General features: G+C 42.3%; 2 protein-coding genes across 6 annotated transcripts; both read right to left on the bottom strand.

Moving 5' to 3' along the window:
* Positions 1-115: 115 nt before the first annotated feature.
* On the bottom strand, positions 116-3272 carry spz6 (Spaetzle domain-containing protein 6). The gene is made up of 4 exons (XM_018010907.2): positions 3138-3272; positions 1460-1755; positions 1091-1399; positions 116-1012 (listed from the first exon to the last, which is right to left on the bottom strand). The coding sequence occupies exons 1-4, from the start codon at positions 3156-3158 to the stop codon at positions 376-378; spliced, it is 1263 nt and encodes a 420-aa protein (XP_017866396.1). The 5' UTR covers positions 3159-3272; the 3' UTR covers positions 116-375.
* On the bottom strand, positions 3138-22157 carry Usp15-31 (Ubiquitin specific protease 15/31). Of its 5 annotated transcripts, XM_089471236.1 has the most exons (8): positions 21608-22157; positions 21068-21538; positions 9882-9962; positions 8002-8208; positions 7676-7945; positions 5788-7624; positions 4835-5730; positions 3138-4769 (listed from the first exon to the last, which is right to left on the bottom strand). In XM_089471236.1, the coding sequence occupies exons 1-8, from the start codon at positions 21797-21799 to the stop codon at positions 4719-4721; spliced, it is 4005 nt and encodes a 1334-aa protein (XP_089327362.1). In that variant the 5' UTR covers positions 21800-22157; the 3' UTR covers positions 3138-4718. The 5 variants fall into 5 exon arrangements, with proteins under 5 accessions (XP_089327362.1, XP_017866382.1, XP_017866383.1 ...); XM_018010893.2 differs by having other exon boundaries at positions 21068-22157; XM_018010894.2 differs by having other exon boundaries at positions 5788-7606; positions 21068-22157.
* Between the last annotated feature and the right edge of the window lie 1871 nt (positions 22158-24028).

The following is a 24028-nucleotide window of genomic DNA, read 5'->3' as shown; positions in this document are numbered from 1 at the left end:
ACACACACACACATGCACACACTCTCAAACAACACCAATACCAAGAGCAGAACGCGTGCCATGGCCTAGCTGTAGTTGTAGCTGTATCCCCCCTGGAGCAGAAAAATCACAGTGGTACAATTATAGCAGAAATATTTATTAGTAGAAATTCAATGCGTATTCAGTCAAGGATAGCTAATTGCTTACTTAAGCACACACGCACACACATACATAAGTGTGTGTCTATGTGTATGTATGTTAGTTATGTTCATGTATTTGCTCGCAAGAAATGCAAACTCTGCGCAGTCCATGTTCGTCGGATCGCTAGAATGAGCATTTCATGCCACACGCTCTAAATGCTAAATGTGTGTTTAGTTTATTCTAGATTATTCTGCCCTACAAATCGGCGACAGACTTTCGGCGCACGTATTTGGCGAAGTAGTCGGGACGCCAGCACTTGCAGGAGCCGGGTATCAAGAACCAGTCGTAGTAGAGCCGCACCTGGAAGCAGCCCAGCTCATCGTGCCCATCGCAGTGCGCATCGGCCGGAGCACTCTGGGCGCCCGCGCCCTGGACACCTGTGCTGCCATCAGAGGCAGTGGCCACGCCGGCACGCTTCTGCAGATACTGCTGATAGGCCTGGAAGTCCTGCACGGATGGAGTCTGTGTCGTCGTGCTGCTACTTGGCACCGTGTCCTCTGCATTCGGATAGAAAATCTCGGCGACCAGCAGACTGACCCAGCGTGGCGACGACAAACAGCCGCCATCCAGATAGTGGCAGCGTGCCTGGATGCAACGCGTCACTTCCACAGTCTGCGTGAAGTAGCCCTCATAGGGTATCTGCACCACATAGCGCCAGGCGCCCTGATAGTTCTTGGCGAACACGGGCGTGGCATACTCCACCTTGGCCGGGCAGGGCGTGGGCGGTCCCTCATAGCGTATGGGTCCCACTTCTTCGCGCCGCTCAGCTGTCTGTGCGGCGGACACAGCGGGGCTGGTGTCGCCCTGAATGGCGCGATAAAGCGTGCAGAAGCTGTAAACGAAATCGAGAATCGGATAGAATGAGCTCCTTTTATATGTATAGCTTGACAATTTGAGTAAGTGGACTTACACTCCACCTCCATCGCAGAACTTGCGTGGCTTGCGCTCCTCGGCGGCGCGTCGCTGCTCTTGCAGCTTCTTCTGCTGCTGCTCCTCCTCATCTAGAGCGGGATCAAAGTAACTATACTCATTGGGCACCACGCCGTCCGGCAAGCTGCGCGTGACGCGGGTGGCATAATGCCGATCGATGTTGTTGTTGTCCAGCTGATCCACCGGCTCGTCGCGAATGATCTGCGTCACCTTGGGCAGCGTGTCGTCCGCCTTAAGCACGGGCAACGTCTTCGACAGGAACTTAAGTGTCTGATTGCGTATCAGTTCGCTGGGAGAGGGAAACCAATTGATGCTACATGGGAATGTGTAAGGATATGCATTCACTTACAAGGGATACGGTTCGCCGAGCACATTCTGGCCCAGCGGATTCTTGGGAATTTGTCCCTTATTCAAGTCGCCGCAGATGTTGTGCACGGACACCGCCGATTTCTTGCCGGAGGCCACATCCTTGCAGTCCGCATTGATGAACGTGTACGGCGGTGGACGCACTCGTGGCGGCACGGCATTCGGAGACTCCACAAATGCATAATAGCCCTCCGGCGGCTCCTCGCCGTAGTCTGTTTGCGATTGTGGGGCAGACTGCGCCGTCGACAGCTGAGCGAGCAGCAAAAAGCTAAGTATTTTCTAAAGATAAAACGAGTTTGGACATCAAATGTGTAATTTATATGAATTTTATGTGCATAAAGAACGCGACAGTATAAATCAAATTAATTGCTATTTGAATGGCTCGCTTTGTGGCATTGGTCATGGCCCCTGGCTCCGTGCTCCGCCATGCCCCAATGGGCACAAAGACGCGCTCTCAGCCGACGTTTGGCGAAAGCGCGAAAGTTGTTCGCCAGCATCAAAATAAACAAACTGAAACAACAACAACAACAGCAATAACAACGAATGGCACTGACCAAGAGTGTGACTTTTGCATCTTAGTCTCATTGTGGGGGTACTTGAGGAAAAAAACTTTCCCTGAAATTCTGTCAGCTTCTTTATTTTCCTCTTCGTCTGCGTCTCTGTTTGAATGAAATCAAAAGTTTCAGAATGTCTCAAGCTTTTCGGGTCAAGTAGGTGGCTCTGTTTTTCCCTCACACTCTTTTTTATTTTTTGTGTGCATATTTGGGCCAGCACTCTGAGAATCTCATGAAACTCAACTGTGCCCAACAATTTCGTATGGGATGCGGGTGTTCAGGTCTTTTGTGCTTTGCATCTCGTTCGTGACATGATTCACAGCCACACAAACAAAATTCGGCATTCCGAAAGAGCGAAAATTGGGTCAGCCACGGTCTGTTGTTGATTTTGACTTCATTTTTTTTTTTTTTTTTTTTTTTTTACTTTTTTATAATTCTTGTTTATTCTAATGAGCAATGCGTTGCCGTTGTCGTGGTAGTTTGTGTTTGTCTCTTCGATATCCATCTCGTTATGCGTAAAACTAGTTTGATTCGGTTTCTTTATTTCGGGGACTCCGATTGGGATCACCTTTTGCCCTTTTTGGATGGTTGGCCTTTCAAACAGCAGCATTTTCTCTGACTGCCATCTAATTGCAATTCGAGTGCTGGCCGCGATCGGAGCCAGAGTTAACTGCAACTGATGCCGTAGCTGTAATTGACAGAGACTTTGCTGGCCAGCTAATGACTATATTTAAGGCTGAGTTAATACAAAGCACCGCTGCTCAACGGGGCCAGAATTTGTCGCTACTTTGTGTATGTATGTGTATGTGCATGTGTGTGTGTTGTGTGCGTGCTATTAAATTGTTCTAAATACGTTTAGGTAACGGGAAAGTTGCTCTATGCCAGGCTTAAATAACAGCCACTCGATGCTTGTGTATGTGTGTGTGTTTTTGTGTGTAGCTCCGGTCGATTGGCCCGTCACTTTAATTCATTAGCATGTCTATATAAAAACAGCCAACTGCTCCAGAATTTATGCTAACAGTAAATGCCAGAACCCAGTGCAAAACAAAAGACTTGGGCAACAAACTTGATTTCGAGCATACATTTTAACAACATTGCCGCACTTACCACCAGTAAACGATAATCCATGTTGGCCAACTTTAATAGCCTTTTATTTAGTTGCCCAGCAAAACGAGACACACAAGAATTTTCCTTTTGTTTTTTGTTTTTGTCACTTTTCCAACTTTGTCGTGTTGCGCTACACAGAACTCGACGCGGCAAGTGCAGTAAATGAACTGAACCTCTGAATGCTCAACCAGCAGACATTGAACCTCTGATTTTGAACTTGGCCAACACGGTTAGCCGTGAGGAGAGAGTTTAGAGTGCCGACTCGACTAGCCGCAGAAAGTTGTAAAGAAAGCTTCGGCTCAGAGTTCTGCAGCAGCAACTCAAAGACAACTTTCGAGAGAGCCGCACAAGTGGCATACAGCAAGAGCTGTGGCATGCTTTTAGGAGCAAGTAGCATGAACATGTGGCATATACACAGGCAATCGATATAAAGCACCAGAAGATGCTTTTAGCAGTTACTGCCTTTAGGCCTCCTGCAAAGAGAAATGTATCTTCACTCCACAAAATTTCGTTGTTTCAATTTAGAGATTGGCAAATTTTATATCCAACAATTTCACGTTTATTCATGAATACAATGTACATTACACAATTCATCAATTAATAAACATGCTCCTAACATACAATAGTTGAATCATTCTCATTTATATATATGTATATATATATCTATATAATTGATATATATAATAATAAAGTGTTTTACATTATGCAATAAACAATGTTTCAAAGTCTTCAACATTTGTTATCAATATAATGTTTTGGTTTAATGCTTTCCTACACATACAATATACATTATAAAATGTATAACTCTTACGATCTAAAATATATATATCAAGAAAAAGAAATCTGCAGCTGTGCCTGGTTTTTTTTTTTTTTTTTTTTTTTTTAAATCTTTGTATATATAAAGTATGTTTTTCAAATATTAAAATACAAATACTAGATGTAGTAATTGAATTGAATATATACACATATATGCATACCTTCTGTGGCGAACGTATGCATATAAATACGCAGCTTGAAACTTGGTTTCGTTACGAAAACTAATGTTTTTTTTTTTCATCTTCCTCTTCTATATATGCCTTGCACGGACTGCTCTAAATCGAGTTTATATAACAAAAAATATTATTGCATTTGTTTGCATGAAAAGAAATAAAAATCAAATCATATTGTACTTTCGCATTAAACTAAATAAATAATAATATACAATGCAATGTCAATTGTTTTAAAAATTATCCCGATTTAGTTAACAATCGTCTCTTGTTCATAATAAATTAACTTAAAACCAAATCAAAAACAAAAGCTGATTAACTCTCGCTCCTAAACTAGCTTATATATATGTATATAAGTATATGCTTATTTAATGCTATATACGAGTATGTGTATATATGTTTGTAAATCGCAAATTGTTAAAGTAAACGTTGTGTATAACATCTTGTAGCTTACAACTATATGTGTATATGTATGTATATACGGATGCAACTGCATCGATCGAAATATTCAATATAAAGTAAACTTTAGGCTTAAATCTATAGTGCGTTTTGTGTGTGAGTGATTCTGATTCCAAATCGAATAACAATATCGTCATTAATTCTTGGGGGAGACGGTAATTAACTTGTGTGGCGTCACAGGTGAAATCTGAGAGAGTTCATATATCGGTTATTAATTAATCGTATTCACTAACTGATGTGGTACTAACTTACCCATAAGGAGCGACCCATGTATGAATCATCATCGTCCTCAATCAAGCCGCTCGTATGATGATGGTTCTGCTGGTCTATAAAAAGCAGCGTGTCCTTGCTGCAGGTGTTGGCTGAGTTGCGCAGGAGCGAAGACAACGTTTCGCTGCACTCGCGCAACTTGTAATTGGAGCTGGTGGAGAATGAGTGTCGCAGACTGAGACTAGCCGCTGCAGCCTGATGTTGGTGCTGCTGTTGCTGATGCTGCTGCTGCTGTGTGGCGCTCTCAATGGCCGAGACGCTGCTGCGTGAGCCGTACCAATTGTGATTGCAGTTGTTCTGCATCGCATGCCGCGATAGCTGCAAACTGGAAGACAACTGCGACGTTGCATTGCCATTGAGCAGCGCCGCAGCAGCGGATGCGGCATTCATATGCCCATTGAACTTGTTCTGCAGCGTCGAGGCGGCCGTCACGGAGGTGCTCAGCGAGCGTGGCGAAGAGCGTGACGAGAGCGAACTAACCGATGAAGCCGAACTGGATACTGAGGATGTTCCAGGGCTGGCCGCATGGCCATTGGTTGTGGCTTCTGCTGGAGCAGGAGCTTCGCTGGCGGCGTCAATGGGCGCCACGGTGGGCGCTGTGGCGTCGTCGGTCGCTACCTTCGGCTGCTTTTCAGCGCAGTCCTCGTCCATGGCAAATATGGGCGTGGCCTCAGCATCTTCAATAGTAGGAGTAGTTGCTACATTAGCTGGCTCCGCAGCGGCTGGCATTGGCGTTGTGTGTAAAGGCGCAGCTGGCTCAGCATTTGACTCAGCTGACAAGACAGGCTCCGCTTCAGCATCGGCATCGGCAAAAGCGATAGCCTCAATGTTGAGCGCATCCTTAGTTGAGGATTCCGTGATGGCTTCCGCATGAGTAACTGAAGAATTGTAAATATTATAATATTTATTCCGACGGTAAGCCGAGCAGCACTCACCTTCAACCTGCTCCTCAATTTCACAGGCAGCAATGGGTATGGGAATGGGCACAGCCATTGGCTTGGCGGGCGTCTTCTCGGCTACAGCGGGCACCGGCTCAGGCGCATCCGATGTCGTTGGCACGCTGTCCTTCTCTTTGCTGGCAGTTGCCGGGGGCGGCGCAATGCGTGAGACCCAATGATCGCCCGATGTGGAACTGGAGCCGGAGCACTCGGCGGCAGCGTCAGCGCTGCGTCGCTGATAGAAGAGCATATACGCTTCGTTGTTGATAATGTCCTGTTCGATGTCATTCTCGGGCACCTTGCTAACACGCTGATCGTCAAACTTGTACCATTGGCGGTCGTACGGATTCTTGCAGGCCGCCGTATAGTGGCCCGTCTCTAGAGTGTCGCCCTGGTGATAGCAGACGGCATACAGATCGTAGCGCGTGTCCTTTGGCTCGGTCCGCGAATTCAACGTGGAGGAGCGCGAGTCACCGGAGCTCTTGCTCTTCTTGCCCGTCTGCTCTAAGGCGGATCCCAAGCTGTTGCATTCACGCACTCCACGCGCCAAATGTGGCGACATGTCGAAGGCAGTCAGCGGAAACTTGACCATCGTGGTCAGTTTGGCTGCCTGCGGCCCTTTGGCTTGATGCTGACGGAATCGTTTGAAGTGCACAACCAATATGTCGGGCAGCGACCACAGACCCAACGTCTTGACCACAGGCAAATACTGCTGGCAGTGCGGACAGCGCCAGGCATCTTCAGCACTGAGCGTTTCCGCCTTGGTGTAATGTTCCAGACATTGCTCCAGCGTTAAGGCGGCCGTATCGTTCAGTTTGCTGGCACTGAGGCGCGCTACGCTCTCGTGCTCCACAACAACGTCGGCGTCGGATTGGAGTTGAACAAAATGCGCTTCGGGCGCGCTCCATTCGAGCAGCAGCTTGATGTGTGTCGGTCCCGCTTCCGCAGAGAGCACCGACAGCGCCATGTCAATCATTTCGGTGAGCAGCGGATGCTCCACCTGCTCCAGATATGTATCCGGATCGGCAGAGGGATCCTGGAGTCGTATCTTGAACATGTCCGTCAGCGGCGTTGCATAGGAAAACACTTCCGGCTTGAGGAGCGCGGACATTTCGCGCAGCATGCGCTTCTGCAGGTCCTGGTAACTGCAATCTCTGGGCGCCTTCATGCTAAAGGGTGCGCCAAAACGGGTGCACACATCTTTGGCAGTTTCCTTGTCATCGCCTTCGCCTACATCGCCCTTTTTTCGATGCACATTCGCCACGAGCAGCAGCAGATCCGTGGAATGTGTGGCAGCTGATTTTGGCGCCGCGGGCTTTTCGGCTCCATTCGCGGGCGCAGCCTCTAGTGCGGCCTTTGGCGCTGGACTCACCTCGGGCACCTCAATGCAGTAGATGTTCTCCACGCTGCTCAGCGTCTCCACCGGCTGAGTGTCGTAGAAAACGCGTGTAAATCCCTCGGAGCTCAGATCCACCAGCACCATGCGATCCGCGGCAATGCCGCTGGTCTCCTGGAGCTGCTCGCGCAGCGCCACAATGGGCGAGCCGGCGGGCACACGCAGGCCCATCTTAAGCTGGCGTGGCTGCTTCTTCATGAAGACCACAGTCACAAAGACGGTCAGCTGGGTGAGCTGCGGCAGCTGCACCGAAATGCAGTGGAACGGATCGAAGGTATTGGACTGCTTCTGGCAGCGCGGGCAGGTCAACGAGGAGCGGAACTGCGCCTGGAACACGGCCTGCACGAAGCTATTATTGCAGCGTATATGATTCGCCAAAGTCTCGGCGGCGATTATCTCATCCGAGCGACCATACGAGTTCTGTGTGTTTAGAAAATTCTACAATGAGTGGATATAAAGACATGTCGATGGCATGAGTTGACAGCCTACCTTGATGCTCTTGTAGCGTCGTTTGCTGGCCGTGTTCAAGTCCTCGTGCACCTTGTCCAGCAGCCAGAAGAGAAACTCCTGTGCATCGTGCTGCGTCGAGCTGCGAAATTGTGTGCCATAGCGATCCACAACGGCCTTGAAGCTGGTGCTATGATCGCTCTCATTGCGGCAGGTCCACAAGGCCTTCAGCACATTGGCCAGCTGCTCGGTCAATTCGCCTTTGGTGCCGAACTTGCGTGAATTGATCTTATTGCGACGCTTCAGATCAGCCTGGTGAGGAAGGGAAACTGTATAGAATATCTAGGCCTTCAATCTGTTTCACTTACCTTATACTGATCCAGCACAAAATATTCGGCTAATATGTCCGTGTGGCTGAGGCATTGGAGCACCGCGTTCATGAAGCAGGTGTTGCCATGATTTTTAAGGCCCATTACGCCGGGCGTCTGATCGGCGGGCCACTGATAGCCCCCAATGGGCGGCACACGTTCCGTTCCGTTCGCATTTCCCATGCTCGCCTGGCCATGTTTGTTCGCCTGCAGAGGAGGAGAGAGCGCTGCGATTACTCACTGGAGACTGCAAATTGATGAGTGCAAGGAAACTCGTTTCCACCGCCCGATGCCAATATGAACTGGCGAACGGGCAACGACTGTTTGCGAGCGACGAAGGAGGAGGGGCACTGGTATTCAATGGGGGGATTTGTGGCAATTGGGTTTCAATTTCGTTGCCAATTAAAAATTGTTTAGAGCAGCGCCAATTTGAGATAAATGAAGAAATATCTCGATATGCAACAACAGCAACAATTCTATTGGAGAGAGCTGCTTATCAACTCGGACAATCACGTAATAAAACACAGATTCCGCACTGTGCTAATATTTAATATGCGAATCATAGACGATAATGCATTATATATACATATATATAGCCACACAGACATCTATATATGTAGCTATTCCAGCTAACTACTTTGTAGCAGTGCTAATCTACAAAGCAAACAAATATACAGAGCAGAAAAGCAAATTGATTCGAGATACGGTAATGAATGGGTTATTCGAATGTTTGTTGTGAGGCCTTCATAATAAAGAAGAGTATTATATAAACAAATTAAACTTAAGTTAGGGTAAACAAAATTAGCTAAAGAACGAGACTAAAATGAGCAACTTAAGAAACAACATAAACGTTAGCTTAAGAAAATATCGCTGATTCATACCCTGTGCAGCGAGTTGAAGGTTAGTTCAGTTCGATAGACGATAAAACAAGTGAAGTTCAATATTATAATTAATTATCAATTATAAGCAGCAGCCATTTGACGCTATAGCGATTGAATAAAATTAGAAGGCACAACAATCACACCACAAAATGAAGAGTGTAAACAATGCCCTATAGAGATAGATATCTAGACATGTACTTATATAGAGTAAATGATTTCAACTGGTGCATTTAGTGAGTATGTAAATTGTGCTCGCACGTGTCATTAAAAATGACGCGCAGGTCGAATGGATTTACGACATTATAAACATGCTTTACAACAAGACGCCAGCCCCACTGCCAGACATCGGGTGGTGCGAGTGGATTTAACGCAATTGCGAATTGCAAATGAAGGAAAAACAAAAAAAAAACATTGTTGAATTATAATTATGAAATTACAAACAGCGAGTAAGGAGAACGAAAAGCGCAACAAAAAGGAGAATAAGATATATAATCACAGGCAAATGGTCAAAGGTTATGGGGTTGACTATGGGGTCAATGCTAAATGCCAAAAGCGTGTGTGTGTGTGTGTGTGTGTGTGTGTGAGTTGGCACATTCAGTTAAGTAAACTAAATAGAGTGTGATCCATAGCGTATAGGAGCAAGTCTTAAAGCTTATAACGTCATGGAACACAGCACAACATAAAGAGGGAAAGAAAAAAGCTAAAAAAAAAAACCCAAAAGAAGCGCTAGATAAAGCCGGTTTTTCTCTCTTTCGAAACGCAAAAACCCACGCAAAACTCTGGGCCAAACGAAATCAAAGTAGATAAACAAACTAAAAAACGGCTGCCAATAAAACTAGATACAATTGGCCGGGCCAAAAGCAAATGCGTGGGTGCTGCACTTGGAATCAGTTGGGAGTTGGTGTTCGGAGTTGATCTTGGCATAAACAGGCGTACAGGAATCAATATAAACTTTAGAAAGGGTCGCCTACTTTTTTTCCTATTTTCTTTTATTTTTACCTCTTTTCGTCGCCAGCATCCGGTGTAGAATGGCACGATTTCAATAAAAGTTGTGCGATGCGCAGTGTTGTTCTCTGGCGACTGCGTTGATTGCATTTACAATTAGAGATATCGATAAAGCCGAAGAGAAAGAGATTAGATAGAAAAGAGAAAGGACCATAAGATAAAGGCGTAAATATGTAGTTAAAGCATAAATATCATAGTAGAGTTTGTGTATTGTAATGATTATAGTAATCAACATCATCATTATCATTAACATTAATAATTATACATTTTTATATTAATTATAAACATTTAGATTCTGAAATAATATAAACAGAATAAATATTATTATATTTCTGTATAGACAGAATATTTCCTTATAAAATACACTCCACAACATATTCTGCACAGTTCAGGGTATTTTGTAGTCCAGCATTCTCAATCAATGCATTCCAGCTTATATATTGAATTTAACCAAGATTCTCTTAGTCATTAGCTTTTAACTCGCTCTATTTCTCTCGCCCCTTTCGAATTTCATCAACAATTTTGTCATGTACACTATCCGGCCGGGTTGAGCAACGTCATTAGCGATTTATTGTCAAGTTTTGCGCCGAGTGCATGTGACACCAATTGCAATCTCAATACCGATACCGAACGAATCCTAAGCACACTCTGAACTATTCACATTGTGTTGCGAATGTGAATGTTGTGAATGCTGTCATTCATTCATTCATGAGTGTGTCAGCAACAAGTTATTGCAGGCATTGTGTTGTTGTTGTGTGTGTGTGTTTTTTTTTTTTTATATTTATACTGTATTTGTTTCAGAGTGAACCCGGCATCCGTTGTTGTTATTTTTCTTTTTTATCTCAATTGACATTGCACTGGCATTGGAACGGAGTGCATTCGACAAATGGCCAAATGACATTGACTAGGCTTACCCTGCCCTCTCTTGCTATCCCCATTTTACCCCCCTCGACTGCTGATAGAAAAGAGGTCATAGAATATATCCTGGCTGACAACCAAATGCAATTTGCAGTTGTGAATTCTTATATTGTTTTCCATCGAACGAAGGTCAGTTTCTAGACAAAGTAAAGTCTTTGTATACCCTTTAATTGTGTACAAATAGGGATAGATTAATGCAACGAAGTAGAGAATAATTGAACTAGCTGTACCAAGATATTATATCTTGTAGATAGATACAGGTAATAAGGTCTATATCTGGTTGAATTCGAACAGAAGTCCAGATCTATTCACACACAGCCAATAGACCCCGGCCTAGTATTCACAGTTTATTACATCATTCTTCTGCCTTCCATAAATATATCTACCTTTGTTCGCCGCTCCAGTTTAGATTTGCTCAAGTCAATTTTGTACGCATTAAGTCAATTCAAAATTTGATTAGATTTGGGGCTTGGGTATGGCTTCGCGTTTGGGGTTTCAAATTAAGCCGAAAAGCAGCTTAGTCAATTAAACAAAGCTCAATTAATACGAAATGCTCTAAGCCGAGCTAAGACACAGCTTATAGGCAGACAAGAAACAACAGCAACAAATAATTCTGCCCACTTTGGGGCTGGCGTGGTGTGGCTCTCTGAATCAAAGGCATTTCAAACGCACGACGAGCCTCAACAATAAGTAAATTGAGTGGAATTTGCTTTAAACGCATGTTCAGTTATACTTGTATATATGTGTATATATAAATATGTATATGTATTTGCTGATGTGCGCTGGCTAGTGACCTAATCGCCATGGCCAGCGTCAGACAAAATGTAAAGCATTTCTCACACAGCTGGAGACGGCGACGTCGTTTCTTTCCATTGCTCGCATTCTGGCAAACGCGGCGTATGCGCAATGCCAGCCGGTCATCAAAACCGGTACGGCAATATATCTTAATACATATATCTCGATATATATGCCTACATACACACATGTAAGAGTTTGTGTGTTTTCAGCTCAAAGACAACAGTTTAGAACGAAATGTTTACTGTACTCTTGTAACAGCACCAAATTGCTTGTTAAATATTTCATTTTCGCAATGTCAATGAACCCAGTTAGCTTTAATTAATAACAAGTTTTTCCAAATTCATTAATAACAATTTATAAAGACACTTTATCAGACTATATTTTAATTACAATGAAGCACAAAGCCGGGACATTTTTTTTTTTTTTTTTTTTTTGTATATGCATTGTTAATCACTTAGCACCTTATATAGAGGCATTATTCTCTAGCTCAGGTACGTAGACTCTGATTATTCATAAATCTTGCATTGTCATAATAAACAAGGAGAAAATAACTTTTGTTTGTGTGACAATTCTATTTTTAAAAATTATTTTTATTTGCGGCTTACACTGAAAACATCCGAAGCTTTCAATATTTTTCTATTCAAAATGAGCGCTGAATTTTAGAGTTAAGTCCAGAAGTAGATCATAGGTTGGGAATTTAAGATTGCATATCATAGATCCTAGATCGTACATTGCAGATTGAACATTGGATATTGTATACCGTAGAGTTAAGAACGTTGATCGTAGATCGTTGACGGTAACTTGTATATCATGCATCGAATCGCGTATATTGTACAAGTGCTTTATAGATTGTACCCCATTATAAATTGTAGATCATTAACCGTAGATAAGTAAAAGTGCACTTTAGTCGAAATTGAGCCAACATTTTTATCGCTCTTGTTAAAGTTTATATATTATTGTTGAAAATCTAAAATCTATTGGTGAGTGGCTCTAGCCTTTGCTGCCTGCTCCTCTGACTGCTTGATTCATCTAGAAAAGTGACTGGAAATTGGAATCTCCAATAGCACGCGACGATCATCGTCAATTTTTTCATTTCCGTGCAACTCATCAAACTTCAGTTATTTGAGCATATATTGAGTGATATAAAACATAGATTTAAAATAAAAATTACTAACAATTGCAAATACTTTATATATAGAAGAGAGAGCTCCATTAGCACCCATTTTAATAGGCTTTTAGTTTAGTTTTATATTTCTGTTAACTAACGTATCTTATAGAGACAACGGCATTTAGCAGTCAACAGCCCCATTTAGTTAATTATTTTTTTTGTTTCTTATTTCTTTTCGTTAATTGATCTGACCAGCCTTAGAAGCCGTCATCGGGTGGGCGTCGTCTACGTCGCTACTTGTCTCAATTTACTCTAGCAATTCTATCATCATTTTATTTATATATTTAACGCGTTTATCTTTTGTTTTGCATGCGCTTTCTGTTTGTTTATTTATATCAAATAAAGAAAGAAGAATAATACATGAGTCGGGTTTCACGTAACAACTGACGCCTATATACATATACATATACTTCTGCAGATATGTATATAGATTTACTTGTCTGACTACGTGTTTGTGAATATTATTTATTTGGTATCGAATATTGCGATTTGTTTGCTCGCTTGAAATATTTCGTTTTGTTTTGTCTATCTAGAACAAATTCCATCGGTCGAATTGTTTATGCGCTGCTGCAGCAAAAAAAAAGAAAAAAATGTGTCTCTCGATAAGGCCCAGAGGCTTTGGTTACTTATCTGTCGAAAAGTAATCGTTCCTATGAGTCGTATGAGTAATTTTGCTGCTGCCTTTACGTAACTGCAGCAAGTGACAGTGGCAGTTGCAGCAATAGTCACTAGTGTTGTTGCTGCTGTTGCTGTTGTTGTTGTTGTCGTTTGCCGCTACGCTTACGTTTTATTAAATAATTGTAAATAATTGAAGATAATTGACATCGTTGCTGATGTTGTTGTTGTTGTTATTATTTTTTGATGCCAGGCATGAATGAAATAACAGAGCTTAAGCTAAAAAGAAAAAAAAACTAGGCTTGGCCCACAGAGCGCTCTATTCAGCTACAGAGCCGTCGTCGTTTGTTCTACCGGTTCGTCAACTTTGTTTTGGAATTTATAAAATAAATAATAGGTATGTATATGCGATATACATATACATATGTACATATTTACTAGCTTCTGAAGTCACTTGTTTTACGAAAAGTTCAGCTACTACAGATTTGTTGTGTTTACCTTGTATTTTAACGTCATACGCTAAGCGTTCAAATTAGAACTTATTAATAGACATAAGTGGATAATTAAAAGGCGAGCAACTAGTAGATAGCCTATATACATTAAGTCTATACTGCAGATTCAATATGTCATTTAATTCTTATCGATTGTGAGTTGGCATAACATTGATTTTGGCTTATAAATGAGACTATGTACCTAAGTTTCTCAGATCTCGTACAACTCTCGAGCAGACAGCAAGAGGCTGCTTGAATGCCCAGCTAAAACTGTATACGATTTTTGAACAAAGACATGCCCCAAGCCACTTTCTTTATGCATATAAACAAGTTTGCCAATAGGCAGGCGAGTCGATTTCCGATTTATAAAATGCAAACAGCTTTCACATACAGGGTATAAATGTTAATATGCCTAACCTATTGCACTCTCAGCGATTGTACTTACTAATTATGCCAATGCTGCCCGAGGTGTTAACTAAAATATTCACACGTGACAGTAAAATTCGTCATTAAAACCGACTGCTAATTCATTATACTCATTCACGAAAGTGAATCAGTATATTGGTTTTGTGCAATGTCCGTCTTGCTGTCCGTCCGTCTGTCCGTCTGTCCGTCTGTCCGTCCGTCCGTCTGTCCGTCTGTCCGTATGAACGCAATCTATTTCGGCGCTATTGAAGCTAGAGACTTGAAATTTGGAACACATACTCGTGTATATCTCCGATTTATAAAGTGTTAAAATTTTCCCGATCCGCCCACTAGGGGCGTGGCAAATCGGAAAATGCATTTTCCGATATACCAGAAATCATGTTTGTTGAAGAGCTAGAAAGCTGAAACTTGGTATGTAGGTCCGCGTTGACCACCCAAGATCACGAGCTATGGCGGATATATCTACGCCCATTGGGGGCGTGGCAAATCGGATAAAACTGTATCTCCTAAAGTTGTAAACCTAGAATGCTGAAATTTTGCACGTCAGCTAATGGTATGATTCTATAAAGTCTGAAGATAAATTATAAGTCTACGCCCGTTGGGGGCGTGGCAAATCGGACCTGAAGATATAGTGATTTTTTAAATTCTCCTATATTTTGGACACTATTGATGGCAGAGACCTCAAATTTTGTATATATACTCGGACTGATCACCCAAGACCAAAAAGTTTTGTCGGATATATGTCCGCCCACAGGGGGCGTGGCAAACCGCAAAAGTTTATATCTCCTAAAGTATAATAGCTAGAAGCTTCAAATTTGGATAGTTGAGTTACTGGTAGCCTCCTCTATCGATTCCCCAAAAATAATTTTTACGCCTCTTTAGGGGCGTGGCATATCGAAAAATACCCTGTAATTTTCACATTTTTTTAGGGTAAGCATTCAAACTTTGCAGTTAGGGTAACGTTATCTCTTTCTAAAAACTGACCAAAAATGAGGTGTCTACGCCCAGTTGGGGCGTGGCAAATCGGAAAAACCTGTATATTCTACAGTATTAGAACGAAACTTAACTACTAAATTGTTGATGGGATGTGAATGAGTATTCCGCAGTCGGTAACGCCCGACTGCAACGTTCTTACTTGTTTTAGTGTTTACTTTTGGTTAATGGCTTCCGTTTAAATGTTTGATTACTTTAACGATTCAGTGATTAAAAGACGTCATAAAGACGTCAGAGATACAGATAGAGAAGTAGACCTCTTGAGACGCTTACGTAGCTTCAAGTCTGATCGTTGTCTCAGTTCAATAAATTCGAATGTAGCCAAAAATAAAGCTTCTGTGGATTTATTTGTTTTTGTTAATGCAATTAGTTGTAGAGCTTGATGTATTACGATTGTGTTTCCAATTTCAATTCCAATTGAATTCCATCGAACGGGCAATCGAGCAAATACACTTGACACTTTAAGTCATTTGATGAATGCTTTTGCCTTAGCCAACGATGTTAACACTTGACAAATGTTTTGATCAGGCGATCGTTGCTATAAATATATATGTATATACATACAAATCTATGTGTGTGTGCCTTTGTATAGAATGCACTGTTTTTGCTGCTTATATAAGTGGTGCTCGCGCCACACGTGGCCAACACGCCCACATTTTTCGTTTTTGTTCTCTAGAACAGATATTTTTACCAAGGTTTTCCTAATCAGCACCTTGACTGTGTGAATTGCCGCTCGCTTATCAGCAGGGCGATACACAAAACGAATGTTTGAATATAAATATGACTATGAGTATTTGTATTCGTATTCGTATACGTATTCGTTAGCCAAGTTATTCGCTGCTTCGGTTGTATGATATCCCAAGGACAAATGGTCCAGTTAGCTGGGCAAATTTGCACTTTTATTTGGTTATCAAGCACGCTTGACTGCATAACAAACACAACTTATAATTGCGTTACGTGGACAATTTTGATGACAGCTAGAAGTACTTGTATACCCATACATATCTATGTATATGTGTGGTATATAATAACAGTATCTAGACACTATAATAGGTGCTGCGAGCTGAAATTTATGTCTGCAATTAACTTGAAGTGAAGCAAAATGTTTGCTTTAAAGCAGGCCCATTTTAATTATGTGTCTGGTATATATGTATGTATATGCATGTATGATAAATATATTTTTAAACATTTGTATACGCGTACAATAACCAGCCAACATTCGAGTGCTTTCTGTGATTATTATTTTTATAATTATGTTTTATTTTAATTTTTTCTTGTTCAGAGAGAAAATGGGCGCCATTTTGGACATCTGACCTTTTGTTGTATTTTTGGGTAAATATACTTATAAATACATTAACTGAGAGAGTTCAGGGTCATTGCTTTAATTGTACATTGAAATATTATTGAGACATGTAAACAATTAAAAGCACACTTCATAGTCTGCTATAAATAAAACTGACAAACGAATTAAAATGATTGAAAACTTTAATTTGCCAAAGTGCAAGAGATTCGTATCTGCTGACAAAAGCTGAATGATGTGAAAGTGAAGCTAGCAAAGAGAGCGCAAACAAGGCTGAGTGCTATATACATTCCACGCTAATCTAGAATGATATATAGATACATACATATATGCATATTTATCTTTATCTTTTAATCTTAGTTCTTAACGCATGAATATCATATTCAATTGAATAAAAAACTAAATTAAGCTGTAAGTTGAGATGATTCGTATCTCTCAAGAACAGTCTACGTCTAGCCTGCTCAACTGATAGGAGCCTTATAAATAGATTAGTTGTGTGTCTAAGTTAATTCAACTTTAGCTGTTGATTACCTAACTGAGCTTAGCAACACTGAAACCGGACAATTACAGTAGTCACAGGCAGCACTGATTGCCGCTTAAGTGAATGAACTGTGTCGGCTGATCTGATCCGATTCGCATGACATTCTCTACATTTGTGTGTATATTTGCATAGTTCACATATGTATATATATTTGTATATTTTTTTATTTAGCCAATCAACTAGTTTAGCGCATAGTTTCACAAATTTATATTGTTCTTGTTGTTGTTAATGCTGCAAGGCAACTATTTTTACACGCGCGCCGCACAATTGTTTATGAAAATATGCTGCTACAAAAATACACACACGAAAAACACAAATATACTATAGATATAAAAAAAAAAAAATAGCAAAAACAACACCCGTTTTGAAAAACATTTTCAATTAGTTTGATCTCAATTGATTTTACCTTGAAAGCGAATTCAAAAGAGCAACAGTGAGCGAGTGAGAGAGACCCGGAGAGTGGAAGAGCGAGAGAGAGACAGAGAGTGAGTAGCAAAACGTGCGCAAAAACCAACAACAGACAAAATAATTCGCACAACTACAACAATCGAAAAAAAAAAAACGTTACGTGTTAGTTTTTGCCTAGCGGAAATACGCGAAATACACACAGTGACAAACAGAGCAAACGTACTACGGTGAATATCATAGAAAATCAGCAGCGAAATAAACACACACACGCACACAGACAGAGACAGTGAGTAGGCACACGCTGTTACGTACTAATCTCGGCCATCAACAAGTGCAACAACAGCAACAACAACAACAACAACATGCTACATAGTATTCCATGTCTAACGGTGGGCGGCCAAAAGCTTACGGAAATGGCTTGCAAATGAAACCCGCTGCCCCTCTTTCGCCTCCACCTTCTTCCTGATTGGTCGCACCCTAATACAGCCATACAAAGAAAATCACGTGTTGTTATAAACGCGGAGCGCGTTGCGTGTCGTGACACGACGCAGCACGAATAAATAAACTTCGGATGTTGAATAAAAAAATAAACAATATTAGTAGAGATATTATATAATATATATTATAAAGACATGAGTACAGAGTACAGAATTTGCCTGTGGCTAATTTAGTTAATGCTACTAGGGCTTAGTTTTAGCCTAGTTCATGCGATGTTTGGCAGATGTGTTTCGACACGCTGCCATCATCAGCTGCTCTGGCAAAGCGTGTGAAATTCATGTTGCACGTTTCCCTATTGAATGCCAGTTTTTTTTGTTTGTTTGACTTTAATGTCGTCTAGCTAACCAAGTTCCCAGCTCAGTCCCGCCCCCTTTGCGCCTGCCGGCCTTAGGCATTTTGCGGCCGTTTGTCATATGTGCAATATTTTTCCTTCTCTCTTTTTTTTTTGGCATGCAATTTTTGCACAATGCGACGTCGGCCCACGCGCAATGCACCAATTGGCATTTTAATAAGCCAAATTGAATTGTTGTTGTTGTTGTTGTAGATGTTTTTGTTGTTGTTTCAGCTTATTCGCTTTGCACTTGCAGCGGATAGGCAATTTGAATAAAATCAATGCGAGATGCTTGAAGCGTGAATCATAAATCAACTGTCGAGGCTCACAGCTGGAATGTGAGGTAATCATAACAATAACAACGGCAATAGCAGCAACAGCATCAGCAGCAACAGCAACAGCAACAGCAACAGCAGCAGCAACAGTAGCAATAGCAGCCGCAACAATGGACAATTGCTTCACCACAGCTGGTGAAAGGTGGCACAGCCGAAATCTTGGTTAATGACAGAAGGCCTTCACTTAAGATAGAAAAAAGAAACCAAATACAAAATATAGCTGAGTACAGTGAAAGCTCTGCTAACGAACAGCTGCCTAGAGCAGAGGCTTTAGTGCAAGTAAACCCTTTTTAGCTGTTTGTAATTTCAGTGCACTCTGTCGAGCTTTCACTGTAACTATTTATATGCATGTTTATAATATAGTCATATATATATCATCATCATCATTGAAGTTGCCTCCAATTCAATTCGTTTCGTGCATTTGAAATTGTGTATTTCGTGCTAACGCTTAGGAATTCGAGTCGCGTAAAAGGTCAGCAGCGAACGGTCTAAGGTCTTGCCCTCTACAATTAATCTACATGCTTATTACAACACAGACACATACATATATGTATACGTGTGCATATGTATGTGTCTTACTTGTTAGCGCAAATTGAATTTCAGTGCAGCGCATGCCCCACTGTACGCATAAGTGTATACAACTGTCGGCTGTCACATTTGTGTGTCTTGCCTTTCAGGCTTTTCTTTCTTCTTTCTTCCAGATGATGAAGCGTGGCACACATTTGTCAATCTGCCGCGAGGAGTTGTCTTCAGGACTGCTGGGCGTCTCCATTGTCTGGGCGCCAGCTGCAGCTGTGGCTGCCTCTGCCTCTTTACGCTCCAATAGCGCACGAACTAAAAAAACTTTTGTCTCGAGCCGCTTTGTTGTTGTTATTATTCTGATATGTTGTTGTTATTCTTGTTGCTGCTCTAGCCGAGCTTGTCGCTGCCTGTTTTTATTTGTTTATTGTTATTATTATATATAGCCACGAATGTTGCCAACATTTACACAAATTGTTTGAACAATTGTTGGGGGCACAATATTTTAAAAATAAAACAAAACAGAAATGAAACACAATGGGAGACCCTGCCACAACGCCCACCAACACCAACACCTGCAACAAATTTAGGGTCTCAGCGAAATAAATTATAAAAATAATAATGAGACAGCAATTGTTTAAAAATAACATTAATTTCCATGCGCTGTCAGCATGTTAATTACATTTTAAAGTCTATAAAATAAAGAATAAGCAGAGACGAGTCGCACTTGAGTTACTCTCCCTCTCCCTCTCACTCCTTCACTCGTTCGGCTTACGAAATGTTAGAAAGTTTTAACAGTTTAACTAACATTTTTGCATATGCTTTTTAGTATTTTTTAGTCGTTTCGTAAACCTGACCTATATACATACATATATAAATACACATACACTTTAAGATAACATTACTATGTGAATTACATACATATACTCGCACGTTCTCTCTCTATCTCTCTCGCCCTTTCTTCCTTCCTTGCTGCCTGGGTCTGGCTGTACATGAGTTTTATTAGACTCCAGGCGTACGATGAGCGAAAGCAATACGCCGATTGATTCGACATTTGTATACGACGATACGTTGTCTCTGTTATCAACACGCATTTCAGTGTGACTCAGCAGACAGCGGCTCAACAAATAACAACAGCCCAAACGAAACATGGAAACGTGGCAAAAGCCGATTTGGCCAGCGTATGGCCCGCCCAGTGGGTGGCAGCAGCACACAGCAAGAACAATTGCACGCAATGCAGGACACTCATGTGCATGTATGTATGCATGCATTTGTACATCTATTAATTTTATTCAAGCATGTGTAAAACTTTCAATGTATTGCACAAAAGTAAAGAAGGCAGCAAAGTGCAAGCGCAAAAGACAAAGGCGGCGACGGCAGCGGCTGCAACTGCGACTGCGACAGAGGCGGCGACTGCGGCAATGCTGAGCAAAACAAAGGCCACGATAATGCCAACACCAAACGATGTTTTTATAAATACACACACACACACAAACGCACACAGATGAACAACAGCACTCAGTACTCAGCACTCGGCACTCGGCAATAAGCACTGGGAATGCGTTGCTTATCAAAGGGGAGTTAGCGGCTGCTGTTGAACAAAGAAAGCGAAAATATGTACACACATTTCTACAAAGAAGTAGTTGACAGTAGTGCACCCTAGAGATGGGCGCCCGTGGAACTTGTCTAATGCGATAGGAAATTTCGTGAGCGGCTCGTTCGTGTCACGCATAGAAATCAGTCCCACTCTAGCAAATATTGCATACATATGCATATAATTACAAATGCATGTATGTGTGCCTGTCTGTTTAAATTTACAGTTATATTTCTAGTGCTTACCCCAACATTCACCGTTGCGCTCAAGTGCTGAGCGATACGATTCAGAAATTTCCTGAAGGACGACCGACGCATCGCACGTGCACGCTTGTTGTTGTTGCTGCCGCTGTTATTATTGTTGTTGTTGTTGTTACTGCTGCTGTTGCTGCTACTACTGTTGCCGACAGCAATGGTCGCCGCCCTATCTGAGCCAATTGTATGCTTGTCCTTGTCAATGGGCGCATCAGAGGCAGTCGCCTCATAACTGCTGAGAGTTACAATGCTGCCGCTACGTCCCCGGCCGCCTCTCACGCAGGATGAAATTGCCGTGCTGCTGGCAACGCTGCCAACGTTACCGTCACTGTCGGCGACTCCGGCGCCGCTGCCGGCTGTCGTTCCGATCGTCTTGAATTTGCGCGACCAGCGAAACGGATTGCGTGGCATGGAGAAGGCGCGCCGTATCTTTTTGGCGGCATTTGTGGCCATCGTGGAAGCCTGGGCGGCAGGAATGATTAGCACTGGCGTCGGCGCTGCTGCATGTGTGGGCAGCGTTTGTGACTTTACCTCCATTATATGCGTTGGTGTTGTTGGGCCTGCTGTTGCCGTTGCCGTTGCCGTTGCTTCTGCCTCGGGCTCTGCTGTTGTTCTTGTTGTTGTGGCGTTGGCGTTGCTGTGGGTGGCGGCCGCTTCTGCCGTTGGCGCTGCTGCGACGTCAGCGGCGGCAGCGTTGTCGTTTTGTTGCACTTTCGTTCCCATTTTTTATTTAAAACAATTCGTCACATAAAATTAATTGCCCTGTTGGTTATTTTGTGAATCACGTTTTCGGCTATAAGAAATTGACTTTTAGCATTAGATTTCACTTTTTTTTAGCGCACTTTATTTCTGATTTTTTTCTTTTCGTTGGCGTTGCTTTGCCTCGCGATGCAACGAAAACAAACAATAGCCGCGTGATACAAAGAAATCTCTACTATAATCGCAAAACGATTTTCCCTGTAAATACCGCTTATTTTTCCGCTTTGATTGAATTTTTTCGCAGAAAAATGCAGAAGTGTACTAACCGCGTCCAACCCGTTCCAATGTTTTTTCCCGAATATGTATGTTAACGTAAATGCTGATGTTAGCCGAATGTTGGTGCACTGTTGTCCTCAAAGTGCACTGTTAACAATTGTCTATCGATGACTTACCAATGTGCAACTCTGTTATTTTACGACGGTCACACTTTGTGTTAAAATCTGAGTGGCAATATTTCGTGCTGCCGTACTGCTACTATTATTGGGAGTAGTGGCAAGGAAAGTTACATTAGGTGCCAAAGTTCGGTGCTATGAAACGTGTACGTGTACTAAAAAATTTAAAGAGCCTTACGCTATTTTTGGTTCACGTAAGCATAAAACTACGTGATTACGTTATATTCGGGCTATCAAAGAAAAATTTTCATATATTTATAAGTTTAAGGTATATAAGCTTAAGGTTATTATTATTACTGCTGCTGAGCAGATATATATTTTTTCGTTTTATTACGCTGTCTTTGGACATCAACCCCGTCATTGAAGCAATGCAATTTACTGTTATTACAGCCGCAACTGAGCTGCAGTAAATGAAAACTTTTTAGTATTCATGGTTTTAGCATTAACGACTTCAATTATGGCAGCATTTTATTTCATTTTACTTTATTAGCTCTTAGCAGCGGCAGCGAACAACAGACAACAACAGCGGCATCGACGCCGACGGCGACGCCAACGTAGGGCGTGTCGCTAACAAAATGGAGCAATGGCTCCATAACCACAAGCAGCCAATCAGTGTGCAGCTCGTGTGAGTCGGCGCAGGAGAGCGAGCGAAGAAGAGCGAGTGAGTGAGAGCATATTACATTACGCTCTCTCGCGCATATAAGCAGCTTTTGCCGTTACCGTTGTATGTGCTTGGCATATTAAAATGGCCGTCGCCGTTGCAAATAAGCTCTAAAAGTCCCAATTATAGGCACTTATTCATTGCGGTATATGATGCGTACAACGATGATGCTGTTACTACCGTTAGCCATTGCCTGGCGTTTGCCATTTTACAGGTGCCGCGCGTTGCGTTTAATCAAAAAGGAAGAGCCGACAACTGACGAGCACAACAGCAATTAAACGCCTCGGCTTGACTTTATTGCTGGGTTTATCGTGCGGAATGTGTCTAAATGCTGGAAATGCCCCCCATGACCCCGTTGCCCTTTGTCCTGTGTTAATTGTTTTGCTCAGAGGGTTGTTGCTGTTGCTGCTCTGACATTAATTGGCTGTGTGTACGAGGCCAATTTGGCGTCGGAATCGGTTAAAAGGCGCAAATTGATTGCCTTGCGGTTTTAATCGATGCGCATTCATTCCAAATCACGCACATTTATCACCCACGCTCAGCCACCACCCGCTGCTGTTGCCGCTGCTGTTGTTGCAGCCACATCTGCGCCGTTTATAATTGCCAGCGATTGCAATTGCAATTAACGTCAATTTTTAGCACAGTGAAAAACTTGGAAAATTCACAAACAAAATGGCTTGGCTTCAACTTTTCCTCTTTAGTTTCTTCTTTTACCAGTTATATATCATAAAAACCCGTTATATAAACATTGCGTGTTTATTGCGAAACATTTGCTTGTTTGTTTTTTGTTTTTCGCATTTTACCTGAGGATTTATGCGGAAATCGTTGGCTGTTTTTTAGCCAACGGATTGGCAAGAGGTAAAAAGGATGTGGAAGGATGTGCGAACTTCCACGAATATCCTTTTTGGCTAAGAGTTGTGTAGGGTTATGAAATTTTACGCAAGGATTGCTCAAAGGATTTAGCGTGAATCGTAAAGGCCTTTCGCCTTTCGGCTTTTGCCTTCCGCCTTCTGCTGGCACTGCAGGAGCAGCACACGATAATTGCGCGCAATCAACGCATAATCCTCGCATAATCTGCAGTATTAGCTGTTGTCAAACGCTGAAAAAACAGTGAGTTCTGCTTAAAAAACTGATTCGACT

The sequence above is a fragment of the Drosophila arizonae genome, chromosome 5 (genome assembly GCF_054131065.1).
Source record: "Drosophila arizonae isolate 15081-1271.41 chromosome 5, UAZ_ARI_1.0, whole genome shotgun sequence".
NCBI lineage: Eukaryota > Metazoa > Arthropoda > Insecta > Diptera > Drosophilidae > Drosophila > Drosophila arizonae.
Note: the sequence above shows the minus strand (reverse complement) of the source record. Positions and strands in the feature narration are given on the sequence as shown.

Excerpts from the sequence above, each read along its gene's own strand:
- spz6 (XM_018010907.2), bottom strand. The coding sequence starts at position 3,158 with ATGGATTATCGTTTACTGGTG. Across the intron at positions 1,400-1,459 it reads CTCGGCGAACCGTATCCCTT|CGAACTGATACGCAATCAGA; the intron begins GTAAGTGAATGC and ends TCCCTCTCCCAG. Across the intron at positions 1,013-1,090 it reads TTCTGCGATGGAGGTGGAGT|CTTCTGCACGCTTTATCGCG; the intron begins GTAAGTCCACTT and ends TTTCGTTTACAG.
- Usp15-31 (XM_018010893.2), bottom strand. The coding sequence starts at position 21,799 with ATGGGAACGAAAGTGCAACAAAACGACAACGCTGCCGCCGCTGACGTC. Across the intron at positions 7,946-8,001 it reads TTGTGCTGGATCAGTATAAG|GCTGATCTGAAGCGTCGCAA; the intron begins GTAAGTGAAACA and ends CTTCCTCACCAG. Across the intron at positions 7,625-7,675 it reads GACGCTACAAGAGCATCAAG|AATTTTCTAAACACACAGAA; the intron begins GTAGGCTGTCAA and ends CACTCATTGTAG.